Below are 16,987 nucleotides of genomic sequence, written 5' to 3'. Positions count from 1 at the left end.
TTTCTTATCCTGGCAACATCTCGCTCGTTTAAAGTATATGGTCCAACGGGGATACGTATAAGCAGCTACTCACTGAAGTCTTATTTGTACCAAACATTTCGTTTTCATTTTTTTTGTTGTGAAGATGGCTGAGTACATTAGGCCACAAAATTAGCATCGAAGACATTCTTCATTCGCTTTTATTTTATGAGGAAGCGCACATAGCCATGCATCAGTGAAATAGGTGGACATAGAGTGTGTCAGCGCAAAACAATGTCATCATAGAACAAACATTACCCATTCACTAAAGACCTGCAAATTGAACGCAGCTATCAGGCGGGGCAGTTCACGCCACTAGTTTAAAAGGCTTCGAATAAAAATAAACCCTTAGACGTACTATTTCGGGCGACCATGACCTCGGTGCCTGATAGGCGTAATAATGCGTGGTAGAAGCCCAGAATCAATCGCACCAGCCGTTACAGCAGGAATTGCGCAACAAGTGGACGGGTTAAACCTTTTCACCCATTACTAAATGGTGATTATAATTCATCATGGTGATCATCAGCATGTTAACATGGGTAATATTGCGTGGTAGATGGACATACTCTATCGCACCAGGCATCACAGCATGCAAATTGCGCAATGGGCCGGCGCGTTAAAGCTTCCCGTTAAACCTTTTCACCCATTACTAAATGGTGATTATAATTCATCATGGTGATCATCAGCATGTTAACATGGGTAATATTGCGTGGTAGATGGACATACTCTATCGCACCAGGCATCACAGCATGCAAATTGCGCAATGGGCCGGCGCGTTAAAGCTTCCCGCCCAAGGGTCGATCGTAATTCATCATGGTCATCGTCAGCCACAGAATCAACAAAGTAGGAGCACGTGACGCCTTACAGACGCAGGCATAGTGAGAACTTAGCAACAGTACTCGCAGTGGGCGGCTAGGAGAGTTTGCAACGCCAACAGATGTCCATTCCCTCAAAAGCCATTTCCATTCGCTTCCGCGTCACTCGGTTTCGCGAAATAAAACATCACTGTTTTATTATTATTATTATTATTTATTTGAAGCAGTTGCGATTAGCTACTTCTCCTCGGCTGGCGCGCTTTTTCGTTCACTGGGATCAGTTGGGTGGCTCTTTTCATTAACTAGGCTAATGTACTAATGATAAACCGAATTGACTAAATGCACTAATGATAAGCCCAACTGAAGTGACACAAAAACAACTTGCATCTGGGATCCGAGCCCACCCCTTGTGAATTAACATGGTGTTTTGTTCGCACCCTCGTTAAAGGTAATTATACAGGCGCACTAGATCTCACACTGAAATATAATGAAATATAGTTCAAGTTATATTCTAAATATTCTAATATATTGTATCGCATAATTTCTAATTGCAGACGTATTGTACATATAAAGTGATTTGTTCTTTTTTTTTCTTTTACAATTCTGTAAGGCAGAGATGTATTGTACATATAAAGTGATTTGTTCTTTTTTTTTCTTTTACAATTCTGTAAGGCCGCTTTTTTTAATAATAGAAAGAAAGCTCATGCGTCGTGCGTAAAGGAAGGCGTACGTTAGTGGGAAGGACCCGAGATGTGATTTTGTGTGATAGCAAAAGTAGAAAGTAGGGTAACATATGGCGGGCTCCTCATTCCACTGCTCTAGTACACGACATCATTGGGGCGCATGTCAGCTTGTTACCTTCGACAACCGAACGTACTTTCGCTGTTTCATTTCGGTGAATACCGAACGCCTTAAAAAAAGTTTAACCGATTTGACATACCTTTATAGTCCTGTTCTTTTTCAGCTCAAAGCGAAAGCGAGCTCCATGCAGAAAAGGGCGCCTTACGCTGCGCTTTCAGAAAGCGCAGTGTTTAATTTCTCTCTCTCTCTTTCTGCCATTTCGAACATATCTTGCAGAATAAAATTAAAATAACTTTGCGTGCCACATAATTCATGGACTATCAAACATAGGATCACATGGCCCACATACCAGGGTATCCTATCTCGGGGTACAATCAGCAAAGTTCTTGCTCCTCCGTGTCTTTTGTGAGGGGCAACACAGTCGAATGTCAAGTGCCCTTGACGTGAAATAAAGGGCCCCGGCAGCTGTCTGCACACCGCGGTTTTGTCGCGGCCGCGCATTACTCCCCCGTACCTGACCTTGGCGGCTGTGTTGACAAATTGCGTGCGAAACTGCCGTGCTGCGCCTTCTGGGCGCTCATGAGCACGGACTACATTTGTCCCGCGCTCGCTGGACCCACTTGTCGACTAGAGACGATTATTTTTGGAGGGGAAGCCGTCGCCACTCGTGTAGTTATGGTGAGTGCCGGCATGTCACCGCGGTGGTGTGATTCGCGATTGTTGGATTTGCGCAGGAGATTTGCGTATATGGGTCCTGCCCCATATATGTAAAACTGGTCGTTTCAGTGTTTGCGTGGACATGCAACAAGTTTCGTCACAGTACATTCGAAAACTTATTTAAGCGTCTGCAAAAGCTTGGATCTTTGAACGAAAATTCTCCGGAGACGCGGACCAGGCAAGAAAGACGACACGCAGTGCTAATCGTGCCACCCATATATTCGTGCCTTCCCGTGGTTGTGTGCACGTAACCAATTAGCACAAATCAAAGAAGTTTAGCATTTCGAGAATGCTGGAAGCTACACTAAAGGCGTAAGAATCTCCGCTGATAATTAGCGATCATAAAGAGGCATATGTTTGTTCTCGTTGTTGCTTTTTCGACGCGTTGGCGAGTTAAGGAATCACGTGGATCTACGCATTAACTTCGATGCGTCATGCAAAAGCGCACAGTCAAGAAAAGGAGGAGGGAAGTTAATTGAAGGCGCTGGACCAAGTCTAGTTAACCTTCTTTCTCCTTCTGGTTATGGAAAACGAGATGGCATAAATGGAAACACATTGGTTGCGCGTTTCCCTAAAAAATGCAACAACTTGCAAGCTTCCTTTCCTTAAAGCGCCTTTAACCACACCGAGTTCAAAGGCGAAATTCCCGCTCCCCTTCGCAACCCTTTTTTTTTTCAACAAGAGCTATCTCCTCCTCGCCACGTATTTCTTCAAAAAAAAAAAAAAGCTTAATGTCAGACCAGTCAGGAGTTTGCGCTTATCGACACGTTGCTATCTCCGCTCGCGCATTCGCAAATTCTGAAAACAAAGTGAAGTCAGTTTACTGCACACGATGGCCACGCCAGACAACACAGACCGGGCATGCAAAGTGATAATTTACAACAGGTACATCTCGTATGTCGGCCAATCGAGAGTTTATTTGATCGTGTCGTCATGTGAACAAATAGATGGTGGCATGAATTGAGCCGCAAAGACAGGAAACGCTGGGAGGAAGTAACGCGTTCGTTCTTACTATTTTCGGGGGTGGTTAAGGGGCCTTTAAAGCTTGCGTGCGCATGTATGTATGTATGTATGTATGTATGTATGTATGTATGTATGTATGTATGTATGTATGTATGTATGTATGTATGTATGTATGTATGTATGTATGTATGTATGTATGTATGTATGTATGTATGTATGTATGTATGTATGTATGTATGTATGTATGTATGTATGTGTGTGTGTGTGTATGTATGTATGTATGTATGTTTGTTTGTATGTATGTATGTATGTATGTATGTATGTATGTATGTATGTATGTATGTATGTATGTATGTGGAAAAGTGATTAACGAATTGGCTAATGTTAAATTTACTCGGGGAACCTTTATCGGAAACCCACTATACCCCACGCGACGCTCTTTGCATGCATGTATAGATGGCTTGCACCGACGTCACTGAAACGACCATGTCGGTGAACCTCATGGCACACGCAGGGTTTGTGACGCCACGTGTTAATGTTGTCGATACATATCTTGAAAATTCTCTTGTTACAGACGCTCAGAAGCCAGTAGTATTGTGGCCGCGTCGTTATCATATTGAAGCAGGTTAAACGCGATGTGATACTGCCTTTACTTCATCAAGACTGCCATGTTGGTGAACCAGTGCGTTATGAAGGTGCGACCGTGATGTCACGCGCAATCTATCTATAGCTTTCAAACTACCCATTTTTGTATTGTACAGACCCCTCCAATAAATTTACGGGTAAGGAAAGCTGGACTTTTGATGCTGCCCCCCCACCACCACCACCACTATTCACCTCCTCATGACTTTGAACCCTGGTCATGCTGCAATAGGGAGGACAGGCTCAAGTTAAAGCAGCGCCGTTCACCGCCCTAGTGGATAGAGGGCAAAGCTGCGGTCGCTCGGACGGGCCGCGCTTGCTGGGTTTTCCCGATGCGCGCACGGCAAGCGTGTTCCTTGGAGCGCTTATCTCGCATTTTTCACACTATGAGCAGCGCTGCTTCATCAATCTGGAAAGCAAGCACGCACTATATACTGCTGCATTGTGAGCTTATGACGAAGACCTGAAAACTGCCCTTCAAGTTCTACCATTTCCAATGAGAGCAGTGCGAGAAGCAAAGACGTCAAGAGTGGATTGTGGCAGTTCGCCGATACTCCGTGGTCTCGTTACTTTGAAAATTTTTTTGTCGTGCACAGTACTACAAACGATTATTTACCTACCGGACTCGTAATAAAAGAAAGTGTGCTCGTAAACTGGATTGATTTGATCGATATGCGGGGTTTAACGTCCCAAACCACCAATCTTTGGAGGAAAAACTCACGCACTAGGCGACTGTCGAGGCTCGTTCTGCTACCCGCTAGTTGCTGCCCCTTGCACGACAGTTGGCATCTTCTGATGGTGGGGCAAGCAGAATGCGCGCAACCCACTCGCTGTGGCAGTTGGAATCTTGGTCACCACGCGATGGTATTTGGTGATGGCGGTGATGCGGCGTGCGGTGAACTGAGCTTCCACCTGGACGAACCAAAGTGCCGGGTCGCTGGTCCAAAAGGGAGGAAGCTTCATGTTTAGTACAGCCACTGTCGGGCTGTCAACGACGTTGTTTTGTTCCATGTTCACGACTACGAGCCTGCGCGAGTGACGCAGAGACGAAGCGCGTTGCTGAGAGTCTCGATACCAACTAACATTATTGGTGGTAGTAGTGGTTCGAATAAGATGGCGCCTAATTCTTGAGCATTCTAGTACACTGTACCGGTAGGGAGCACGGTGCAGCGTATCGGGGACCAGTTCCTCTTCTTTCCTCTCCCTCTCGGCGCCTTTGCTGGAGGTGCAGAGGGGCGAAAAGAATGTCGGTCTGCGACACGCTGGCAGCGCCGCCTGTGTCGCCGTGATGCACCTGAGTTCACCACAAAAAAGTTTCACTGCGACCGCCACAAAGTACGTCGTTTACATGTGGGTCACTCACATTCTCGCTCACAGCTGCGGAACTTGACCACGTGTACATCTGCGCAATTTATTGATCTATGGTTTTGTGCTTAATTCTGAAGGCACTAATTGAGGAGCGAAGCACCTTGTCCATCCGCAGTGTCCGTCACGGGGGAGATTCGTGGATGTGAGACACAGAAAAACGTTTAACAATAGAAATATTCAGCAAAACTATGACAGAACAATATAAAAACTGAGAAGAACGAACCCTTTATACTACTCGGAAGCTTCAGCGTACACCACTCGCGTTAAAATTACCAATTTCTGTTCTCACTGTTCCTGGGTAGCGCCAATCACCTGCGGCACATACCCACAGATGTCAGATAGAAAAAAGCTTTACAACATACGAACAACAATCATGACTGTGATGAAACCATATAAAACACCTACAAGCACAAACCGTTTGTACTAGTCGGCGACTTCAAAGTACACATTATGGACCTTAGGTCCTAGCTTTGTCGTCAACTTTTTATGTCACTTTATGTCAATATACGGGGCAACGCCAACGTATGGTCACTTATCCATATGATATTTAGAACCCCCCTCCCCCCTGTCATGATCCTTTTCGTAGAAATGAGTGTATTTTTTGTTTCTGCGTCAGTGATAGAGCAGCGGCTAGACAAATGTTGCTCGCCAGCCAAAAAAAGCTAGTTGCTTATGCATATAGGACGTCAACGCACATCTTTTGTCATGCGCCATACGCCTCGGTAGATGTTTCTGAAGTGTACTTTCTGTGCCATCTCGTCATTTCAGATAATTGTTCGAGAAACAGCACTGGCAATTATCTTATTCTACGGGACAGCTCTCGCTCAAGGTAACCCTGCTTTTCGCATAATACTTTGCCTCTGTCACCCCTCGTTGGACACATTGATGTTGTAGCGCCATCATAACCATCATCATTTCTCAATCACCGCGCCGCGCCTCTCGTGCAGCTGATGCTAGCTCGAGCTGCGCGAGGATTAGAACGAGCTCATGGACCTGGCGCGTCGGACGTGGACAGCCGACCACGGCTCAGCTTCGGGCGTGGAATAAAGTGGCGCGATCGGCACGGCCCCGTCGGCTGCCTACGACGCCGTCTCACGTCTCTCTTCTAGCGCCGCTACAATGTATTGTCTTCCGTACTGAAATTCACAGCTCAAAACTACAAGGCAAAACATATAGTCACAGATATGACACACGAACAAGCGCTTCTCCACGTGTCCTCTTGGTTTCGCCCTGTGGTTTCGCGCTGTGAGGCAGGGTGTCGGCCTGCTAAGCTAAAGGGCGACAGTTCTATTCCCGGCAACGGCGGCCACGTTTCGATTGTAGCAAAATGTACGAACTCCCGTGGTCGACCTAATAATACAGATTCAAATGCACATTAAAGATTTGGTTTAAATTTAGTCGAAGTCTCTCACTACGGCATGTTTGATATTATATCGTGGTTTTGGAAAGCAAAAAAAACGATGAATTATTATATATCTAGCGTATTGTCTCGCGTGCGCAACCGAAACGCTGAACCTGTATAGCAACCATGAAGTGAGTCAGGAAGCTGTACAAGGACACTGTTTATTTTCCGTGGAGCCGCTACAGCCTAAGCACACATGTGCCAGACAGGCGAAGAAGTCACGCGCCGGGTACTGTTCTACATCATGTAACCCCAGCGCAAGCGCTGCCTCTCCTGCTGCACCTGGAGCTTCTTGATCATTGGCGAGAGGATGGGGGGCTCGTACGCGATGATGGTGTCCGCGAAGAAGGTGAGGCTGTTGATGACGCACAGCGAGGCAGCCAGCAGGCCCGGCGTGTCAGCGGCACGCGTGTTGGCCTCCGTGATGTAGGTCAGGCTAGCCACGATGTATGCGACGCTGCCCAATACGCCGTGCACCCGGTAGAAGATGGAGTAAGGCACGTCCGTGCTGCCCATAAGAACGGCGAACAGGATGATGGTGCAGGTCACGAAGAAGCAGAACGATATGAGCGACAGGAACAGGGCGTGAGAGTCCATCAGAACGTGGTTGGACTCGGTGTCGAAGTGCGAGTACACCAGGAAGGTGAGCGCCATTAGGCCCGACACCACCTGGAACACCTTCATGGCGCCCGAGAAGGTGTTGAGGTAGTTCAGGTGCTTCGTCATTGTAGGGCTGCTAGCGTCGGTGTCTCACACTGGGCGATGCGCCCGTTGGTGTCGACACCACGCGCTAGTTTATGACGATGGTGATGACGATGTACTACACCACATGGCGGATACCCACATTGGGGGATAGTTCAAGGATCGCATAGCTAGACATTCATATATGTCAGTAATAACAGGTGAAATAAAATAATTATGCAGCCGTATCTATGAGACTTTCGTGCAATCGAGCAGCGGGCCTTGGTTCTATTTCAGCTACTTTGTCACCTTCCTCCATAATATGACCCCTGCGGAGCATGGGCGTCGCACTCGAACTTGATGATAATGATGCAACTGCTTTCGGCGTTGCAAAGTTGTGCGTCTGAAGAGCTATTCTGTGAGCTACAGCTCAAAAAGTTTGCAGGCTCAAGTACTTAATATATCTCCCTCCCCCCTTTTTTATCTTGTCAGTTACATCATTTCGTGTCTTTGCAATAAGTTCATAGGATGAATTACAGGTCCATAAGGATCACAGGTTATAGGACATAAATCTGTACCGTAACCGTAACCACTACACCACCACGGCGGACTTATTTGACAACACATCGACGGGCAATTTGTTTGCAACATTTGTACACCTAAGGAGGGAATACAAGAGGATATAAAGTGGTCAGAATAAAAAAAAATCGGCATATCCCATGTACTTTGTGAGTCGATGTTATGCGAAGCATGTGGAGGGAAGCTGACTGTGTGTGTGTATGTTTATTTTATTGAGGGAAACGTTATGAACTAACGCTAAATATACAAAATAATTGGGGGGGGGGGATTCGTCCGCTTCACCTTTCACAGTTTAACGCAATATTGATATCCTGTTCCCCGTGTGAACCACTTAGTGCATACTTTTTATTTTATGGTGGTACTCGAGAGACTTCAAGTGCGGATTACAACTGTTAAAGTGCCACTAACGTCTTTGTTCGAGAGTATCGAACGTTACTCGCAACTGAGGCTTTGCGTCATTACCGGATTTGGAGCGAAGCTTACCCGTGACAAAATAATTACCCAGCCACAAAAACGAGAGAACAGATCGACGCCTGAGATTGTCGCCCATCAACCATCATGGTGAGTGCAGGTATGATAATTGCAACATCCACGGACACATCGCACGTGATTATCCAGAGCCTATAAGCGTCCGCTCACGGTTCAGCGTTGCCAAGCAAACGACCCCACGCAGAGCAACTGCAAAGCGTTCTCAAGTAATAAGTGCAATGTCGTCAGCAAATGACTTTCTTGAACTGGCGCCTGCCATGTGTCGATGAAGGAAATCATGTTCAATGATGACTTCACTCTAGTATATAGACCTCATTGACACCGGCAGTTCCAATTGTTTGTTGAATGCGTAAGCAGCCGCGCGTTGGGGGACAGAGATGGTTCAAGAACGTTATCCCCTTTACAGTTTCGGCAGAAGGAACGTCCCAGTGACTAGAAGCCTGGGTCACTGCAAGGCAAGGATCAGCATCGATGAAGCTGTCGCAAAGAATGTTCCCATTCACGTCATTCCTGACGACGCACAAAGTGTTGATCTGTTGGTTAGCAGAACCGACTTGCCCGTCGTTACTTATGCCAAAGTGGAAAGCACGGTCCACCTCCATAACTTAAACGGCTGTCCTTTCTCAGTAGTGCCATGCGAACGACATTCTAACCTGAAATTGACAGCGAAAAAACGGGAGCTCCAGAAACATGCAGTTAACTAGCTCATGACTTCCACGAATACCTCTATGACAAGTCCTCTTGTTTATACGGACAGTGGATGTAATATTCTTCCTAAGATTAAAAGAGGAAAAAGCGCAACTCTCATTGACAGTCTAGGGCAGCACGGTTGTGATATCCAATTCAAGCGAGTGGAGTGCAGCTTCAACGCTCCACGTAAGAGTGCCAGCAAGAGCTCCATAGAGATGCTGAATCGCAACAAAACAAACTGTTATGCAGTGGAACTTCAACAGCTTGCCGGACTTTGAAAGCCCATGGCAACCTTCAGAGGGATTAAGAACCCAGGTGCGTCAATGTTTTCTATAGATGAACAAGACTGCGCCAAACGAGCGATCGAAGACGCTACCCTGCAATGCTCTGTGATGATGAGGAAATTGTATCTGCGAGCAAGACTCCTGAACGTATCGGAAATCCGACAAAACTTAACCAAAAATATCGTAGACCTCTCGATAAACGAGAACTTTTGCCGGTTCACACCGACCATGTCTCTGACTTACAAAGTGGGAAGCTAATCTGAAACAACCACGCGCACCTCGAGCCTAAAAAAGTCGCGTTCTATAGTATACAACTTCGCACCAGGACCCTGATGCAGCAGAAGAGTTCCAGGACGAAGAGAAAAGCCCAGTACGGCAACTCCCGCAACACGAACGCACAATACCGACCTTGAAGACTATGGGCCCATGTGTTGCGATTGTTTTCCCGTGTGTGCGAATAGCTCCGAAGTGTTCATGTGACTGAGAAATTATAAAAGTTACTGATGTGATGACGTAAACTGCGGAGACCACCAGGTGGCGCCGTTTTGTTTGGCTGGCTGTACCAGTCTTCAACTTCACTATTTAAAGGGAAAAAGATAAATCTAATGGTTAGTTCACTAAGTATTACGGCTAGGTGGCGTTAGCCTCCGCCCGATCTAAAGGGTACAGCCACATCCATTCATCCATCCATCGGCTGCACACAGTGCTCCGCTTTCACGAGTTCTTGGCCCGTTACCGGGCCCTGCCCGTGTCAGGACAAGCTGACTATTCCTTCTAGAAGACTTCCGGGACATGCCGACGCCATCCGGGCCCTGGTCCGACCCCATGCTGACCCTCCAGGCCCCTTCTAAAGTACGAAGCGGTGCGGCGCCTCGCTAACCCTAACACGCCGCGCCTTCACCTCCGCGATGCAGCGTCCCGCCCAGCACTGGACACCAACGACAACTGACGCCGTCAGTAAGCCCAGCATCCTCCGGTCGTACCGCTGATACAGCCGTGCCTCCGCTGTCAACATCTGGCAATGTCACCAGCCCCGCACCGACAACAATACAGCAACAGGCAGCGTTCCTCAACAGTGCACTCGGCCCAGCAACGTGCAACGCTGGTAGCGTCTCTGCTACTCCCAGCTTGATAGCCACGCAAACGCCGGAGCCAGAGAGCCGTAATGCAGCGTTGGCGTTGCAATCAACCACGCCTGCTGCTCTTCCCATTCACCGTATCTGCATTTGGCCTACCTATTGGAAATTTCGAGTCTGTCGACAAGCGCTATTAGACGAGCATCGTTCCTTCCATCGCCAAAGTTTTGCCTTCCATCCCTTCAGCTGACGACTCATTGACAGAAATGGACTTCACGGCGTCGCAGGTAAACGAAGACAATACGCCATCCCCTGAAGGCAGCTGAAACACCGTTAGTACCAATCAAAAACCTGCCTTGACCGCCCACCCTCGCTCCGAGCTCATCACCGTCGGAATCCAACTTCCCCCCGGAACACTCACGCCGAAACTGCCTCTCTATGACCTGCTTTCTACCATCATAGCCGCCGCAAACCTCTCTCTCAAGACCAGTACGGAGGTCACCCTTCAGGCCAAACCTGCTCAGAGCCATGTGTTTCTGAAAACGCACTCGCCCCTCACTGCCCGCCTCCTACTGTACCTTACAAGTCTGGAACTTAATGGTAAGCCGATCACCATTACGCCCTATGCCCCCAGTCCTCCAATATCATGTGTCGGCGTCATACACAACGTCGGTGGTCACTTCACATCCTCTCAGCTCTTGTATGACCTCGAATCATTTACTTCCGACATATTCGCTGCACGTATGATAGGCTCCACTGAATCCGTCCTCATAACATTTGCTGAAACCGTCATCCCTCGCTCTGTGTATTTTAAAAGCGTCTCTTTCCGATGTCGTCCACGTAAACCTAAGCGCCCTACTTGCCCTCTGTACATTGCTATAGGGCACCGTGCTCATCAATGCCCCCAACACAGCATTCCGGCCAAGTGCCGCCGCTGTGCGCCTCCTCTACCAGCAAATCCCGATGCTCACGTTTGCGCCCAGCCCTGGTGCATCCATTGCCAAGTCAACACCCACTCATCTCTTGACTCTACCTGCCCATACCTTCAAGCTAAGCAACCCGATTGCGCCAAAGCAGCTTTTCTTCGTCACACAGCCATGCGCCGAGCCACTCAGCCTTCGCCGCCTTCTTCTTCCGCGCATGAGTTCCTTTCACCTCCCGCTACATCCCCCCCCCCCAGGCTCATACGCCACTAAGGTTAAAGGCACACCTCCCGTGTGCACTTCTTCATCAAACACACCTTCATCATCATTGAGTAATGAGACCCACTCATTCGATCTGTGACTGGCTATGTTGGAGCGCAACCGGCGCGAGCAACAGCGCGTCTCAGATGAGCTACAACAGAAAATACCCGCACTGACGCAGACACTCGCAACTACCACATCCTCTCTTACCTCTCAACTCACGGAGCTAAATAAGCAACGCACCACACTCACGGCCCCGACCTCCAGCTCCCATGTAATTAAATTGGCTGACATGGTCGAAACGACCACCACTGCGCATCACACTCGTTTGGTTCAGCTGGAAAATTCAATTGTCCAGATTCTTACGACCCTCGAAATCCAATCCAAGCAACTGGAATCCTTCACCTATATGCTTAACTGCCTGCAAGAGTCGCTTCCCCCGGCAAAAAAGAAGGAACGCGCACGCGCAGGTGCTTCCTCTACTTCAAAGACCTAGATGGCGCGTGAAAATGACCTCGAGATTTTGCAGTGGAACTGCCGCAACTTTCGTCATAATAGGACCCCTCTCCACCAATATCTTCTTACCCGCCCCACATTACCCCATTTTCTCATTATACAGGAGACTCGGACGGGCCTTACCGTCCCGGGCTACCATGCTTATCACGCTACGACGGGAACGCCACTTGCGTCCATTTATGTATGCAATCACGTTCTCGATGAACCACTAGACGTACCCTCCCCCCTCCTGAAATATTTTGTTGGTGTGGTCTATTACCAACCATCTACTCGTATTTATCTCGCTGTGATGTCATTTTACAACCTCCCTGTCACGTCCTCTTTGTTTAGTGCTCTTGGCAAATTTCTGCACTCCCTTCCATTGACCACACATATCCTCCTTGGGGGTGACTTTAATGCTCCTCATAGGCTCTGGGGTTACCTCCAAACACTCAAACCAGGTCGCCTTCTACACTGCCTTGCCCAGGAACGCCACCTCACCCTTCTTAATACCTCTGACACCCCTACTCGACCGAGCACTGTTTCACAGCGCTGCACTACACCCGATCTCACTTTCTCTCGGAGTTTCCTTCCTTTTCACTGACAGGTGTCCGCTGAAAACCTGTTCAGTGATCACTTCCTCTTACACATCACCACCCCTCTTTCCCACAACAGGCGGAAACAACGAGTCGCTCACACTGACTGGGAATCATTCCGTAATAACCTTTTTGTCCGACTCCTTTAAAACTTACGACGACTGGTCGTCGCGGATCTCCGCAGCAATGACATCCTGTAGTGGCCGCGGTCGTTTTCAAATCCCCATTTCTGACCCTCATCCTCGCTTCTTCCGTTTATGGTGACGTCATCAACTTTTTAAACGCTCCCTCCGCTCCCAGCCACACAACGTTCAACTTTCCTCCCGCATTGATGCTCTGCGGGCTGAAATTATCACTTACGGCACTTCCGTCGAGCACTCTTGTTGGAACACGCTGAGTGAAGGCTTTGACTCCGCACTGCACTCGCGCTCTACATGGTCTCTTTTAGGTCTCTCTTAGGCACCAAGCCTGCCATTGCTCCCACCCTAGCTAAAGCTTTCACTCAAGGGACTCCATCTGATGTTTTTGACAATTTAAAATCTCTTATCTCCCCCCCCCCCTAGCACCTTCCTACCCAGATTACTGTGGCGAAGCTAACCCAGACCTGGACCGCCCATTCACGTTCAGGGAGCTGGAAGCTGCCTTAGCCACTTGATCTACCCACTCGGCTCCCGGTGGGGATAAGATAACGTATACTACACTATATTCTCCCCTACAACGCGAAGGAATTTCTCTTACACACATTCAAGGAAGCATGGAACAGCGGCTGTCTTCCAAGCTCTTGGAAATCCTCTCTAATTTGCATGATTCCAAAGCCAGGCAAGCCTCCATCTCTCTCTAACATTCGCCCTATCTATTTGACGTCATGCGTTGGCAAGACTTTTGAGCGAATGGCCCTGACTCGACTGTCTGATATTATTGAGGCGAAAGAGTTTTTCCCAAATTCTGTTATTGGCTTCCGACGCCACGTATATGCGCAGGACATGTTCCTTGTTCTTTATCACACTTTTCTCTCACCCTCTCGTAGTCATATCCATGCTCTTATAACCGTCGATGTGCGGAAGGCATTCGATGGCGTCAGTCATGACCACATACTCGCTCAGCTCTTCTCTCTGTCATGTGGCTGCCGCATGTATTCTTACATCCAATCCTTTCTTTCCAATCGAGTTGCTCGCTTTAGAGTCGATACTCATTTGTCTAACCCACACTCCCTCACCCGCGGCACTCCTCAAGGTGCCGTACTATCTCCTACTCTATTTATTATGGCTATGGCCCCACTTGCCTCCCAACTGCCTCAAATACCTGACCTCCACCATATTTTTATGCAGACGACATCACTCTCTGGCGTACGTCTGGATGTCCCGGCCACGCGCAGGATACTTTGCAACGTGGCCTGGACCTTATCGCTTCCTTTCTCGCAACTGCTGGCCTGTCTCTTGCACCGGAGAAATGTGAACTACTTTTGCTAAACCGGTCTGCGTACTAGCGCTTCCACAAAACCCTCATCTCCCTACATCTTTCTAGCTCTCTCGTCCCCACTGTTCAGCAATGCAAAGTTCTTGGCTTCCCTTTGCACGTGACAAAGAACGCGCAGGCCCTACATCACGCTGTGAGGACTTGCCACTCGGTGACTCACCTTCTGCGACGCGTTGTCACTCGGCAGTCGGGGCTCCACGAAGCTCATGCGTACCGGGTTGCACATGCGCTCGCCCTTAACAAGTTCTTGTACTTTTTACCCTACGTTCAATTCACCCAAACGCAACTCAACACACTCGAAAGAGCTCTATTAAGCTTCTACAAAGCAGCTCTAAACCTTCCTGTCACTACCTCTACCACTAAGCTCTTTGCCACAGGCCTCTTCCATCCATTACGTTCTCTTATTTCTCTGCACCACGACTCTCAGATTGCCCGTCTTTCTCTCACTCGTCAGGGCCAATGACTATTGGCCCAAGTCGGTATCCCTAATACTCCAGTTTTCGTTCCCAGCTTGCCTTCTGCCGCTAGCACCACTGCTTCTGACCTTCGCATCCTTCCCCTCCCATCAAATATGTCTCCCGTTCTTTACGCCGGCCGGCGTCATGCGGCAGCACAACATCATTTTCCTCCTTTCTCTACACAGGGAGTTGCCTACACGGATGTCTCATACATGGCTCCTCGGGGCTCGTGTGGCTGCGTTATCTACCATCCACACCTTTCGGCACCTGACACGCACACCAGCGCACCATACTTGCACCCGCCAAATGTACTTTCGCTCGAGGTCCTTTCCATGGTCCACACCATGCAGTCATTTTCCTTCCTCTCTTCTCTCCCCGAGTACACGATTTACTCTGACTCTCAAGCCGCCTTCCGTCACATACAGAACAACACGTTGCCCCCTGCTCTTTAACAGGAGGTCGAGCGAGCGGCCCCTGCTCTTCAACCCTCCACTGTCTTCCTCCGCTGGGTTCCTGAACATTCAGGTATCAACGGCAATGAGCTAGCTCATCAGCTTGCCCGCGATATATAGCACCCGGGCACCGTTCATTCTCTGGCCCACACCTTCGGAAGGCAGTGAGAGCTCCGCGAATAACGATGGGCAGATCTCCTTGCGTCACACTATCAAGGAGGTATATCTCCAGCTCCAGCTCGACAAGCGTCTTTACCCTCCCCCTCATCCACCACTCACTGCGCTCGAGGCTCGAACTCTACGGCACATTCAAATGAATTGCCTGATAACCCCCTCTCGCCTTCTCCTTTATAAATATAGGTCTAACCCCTGCTGTCCTAATGGCCCCTCCCCATATGCCGACCTATCACACTGCCTGTTTTACTGCCCAACTGCTCAGCAATCCAGCTATTACGCTTTCCCATCCCTTTTCATCACCTCCTGGCACGACTAGATCGGCGCCGAAGGGGAAGAAAAACAGCGTCGACTGGTTGCACAGGCGGTCGAAATGCTCGGCCTGTAAATTGTGGCTGAATAAAAGTTTATTACTACTACTAAACTGTGGCTGCAGGGTTACGCGAACTATTATGTTTTACTCACGAGTAAGCTACTCCTGAACCAAACTTTCAAGTTGAACCTACCTAAGCCGGCAGTTCATGTTCACACCCGAAAAATAAATGAGCTTGAATGCGGCGATGTTATTGGGCATTTGCTCACACAGATGAAAGCCCGCTCGGTGACGTCGTTTCAAAAAAATCAAATGCAACGATAACGAAACGTGGACACCATGATGTACCAGTGCGGCGATGAGTGTTAAGCGTGGCTATACTTTGTGTCCCGTGTTGTTTCTAACAGTACGCATCATTGATATAGCTCAAGCTACACAATAAACACCTTTGCGATGGATTTTCAGTGTTATCTTTTACGTTTTGCTACCCATTTCGCGCGTCAGTACGCTTATTTGCCACGAGTGGAAGACGACAGTGACTGGTGTGTTCCCGGTATCGGGGGCCTTCGACTAGTCCAACGTCTGAGTATCGCCTCTGTTCCACTATTCCGCGCCGAGCTGTACATTTCCTTTGATGAAATGGGCAGAACAAACCTACACGCTTTTGGTGGCAATACAGTTTTCTCGCGTGATCGCTGCAATGCAGGCACTCTATCTATAGTCATCGTTCAGGAAACAGCACGTTTTGACCAGCATATAAAATAATTCAGGCATGTAGACTGCATCCGGGATTGATACATCTGTGCCCGAGTTGCCAGTGCTTGATCGAAATAATTTTATCCGCATAAAACCTCAGAACACAAGCAGCCGCGGCCAGCAACAAACGCTAAGACCACGCAAAAACAAGCTAAACCGTAAGTTTTCAGGGGTGCTTTCCTGGTGAACGCACAATGTTGCCAGAGACCAGCAAACTCTGGCGAAACCGTCTATACAGTGCGAAATAAAGTTTAGAGGTGGCGAAAAAGTTGCGAAAATGTTCATTTTTGCACATGTTCAGCCGTGAATTCACCATTGAGGCGTTTCTACTAAAAAATATGCTAAACAGTAGATTTAATAGCAACCTTTATAAGATACTCACTCAGAAAGTTTCATTCAAATATTTTTTGTTTTAACCAAGAAAAAAATTTTGAATTTGTGTGTTGGGAATTGGCATTGAATAAGATAAAACCACAGTATACTATACTGATGGGGGACTTTGATGCCAAGGTAGGATAAAGGCAGGCTGAAGATCAGGAAGCAGGAGATTATGTCATA

The 16,987-nt window shown here is 48.2% G+C and overlaps 1 protein-coding gene across 1 annotated transcript in view; it reads left to right on the top strand.

The window, feature by feature from the left end:
- Positions 1 to 2,177: 2,177 nt before the first annotated feature.
- LOC119176852 (uncharacterized) overlaps positions 2,178 to 16,987 on the top strand; it is a 74,684-nt gene continuing 59,874 nt past the window's right edge. The window contains exons 1-2 of the mRNA XM_075877741.1: positions 2,178 to 2,312; positions 6,093 to 6,153. Coding sequence (XP_075733856.1) covers positions 2,214 to 2,312; positions 6,093 to 6,153 — 160 coding nt within the window. The 5' untranslated portion in view covers positions 2,178 to 2,213. The remainder of the gene's footprint in view (positions 2,313 to 6,092; positions 6,154 to 16,987) is intronic.

This window comes from Rhipicephalus microplus, chromosome X (genome assembly GCF_043290135.1).
Source record: "Rhipicephalus microplus isolate Deutch F79 chromosome X, USDA_Rmic, whole genome shotgun sequence".
NCBI lineage: Eukaryota > Metazoa > Arthropoda > Arachnida > Ixodida > Ixodidae > Rhipicephalus > Rhipicephalus microplus.
The sequence above is the reverse complement of the archived record's forward strand: the minus strand, read 5'-3'. Positions and strand labels throughout refer to the sequence as shown.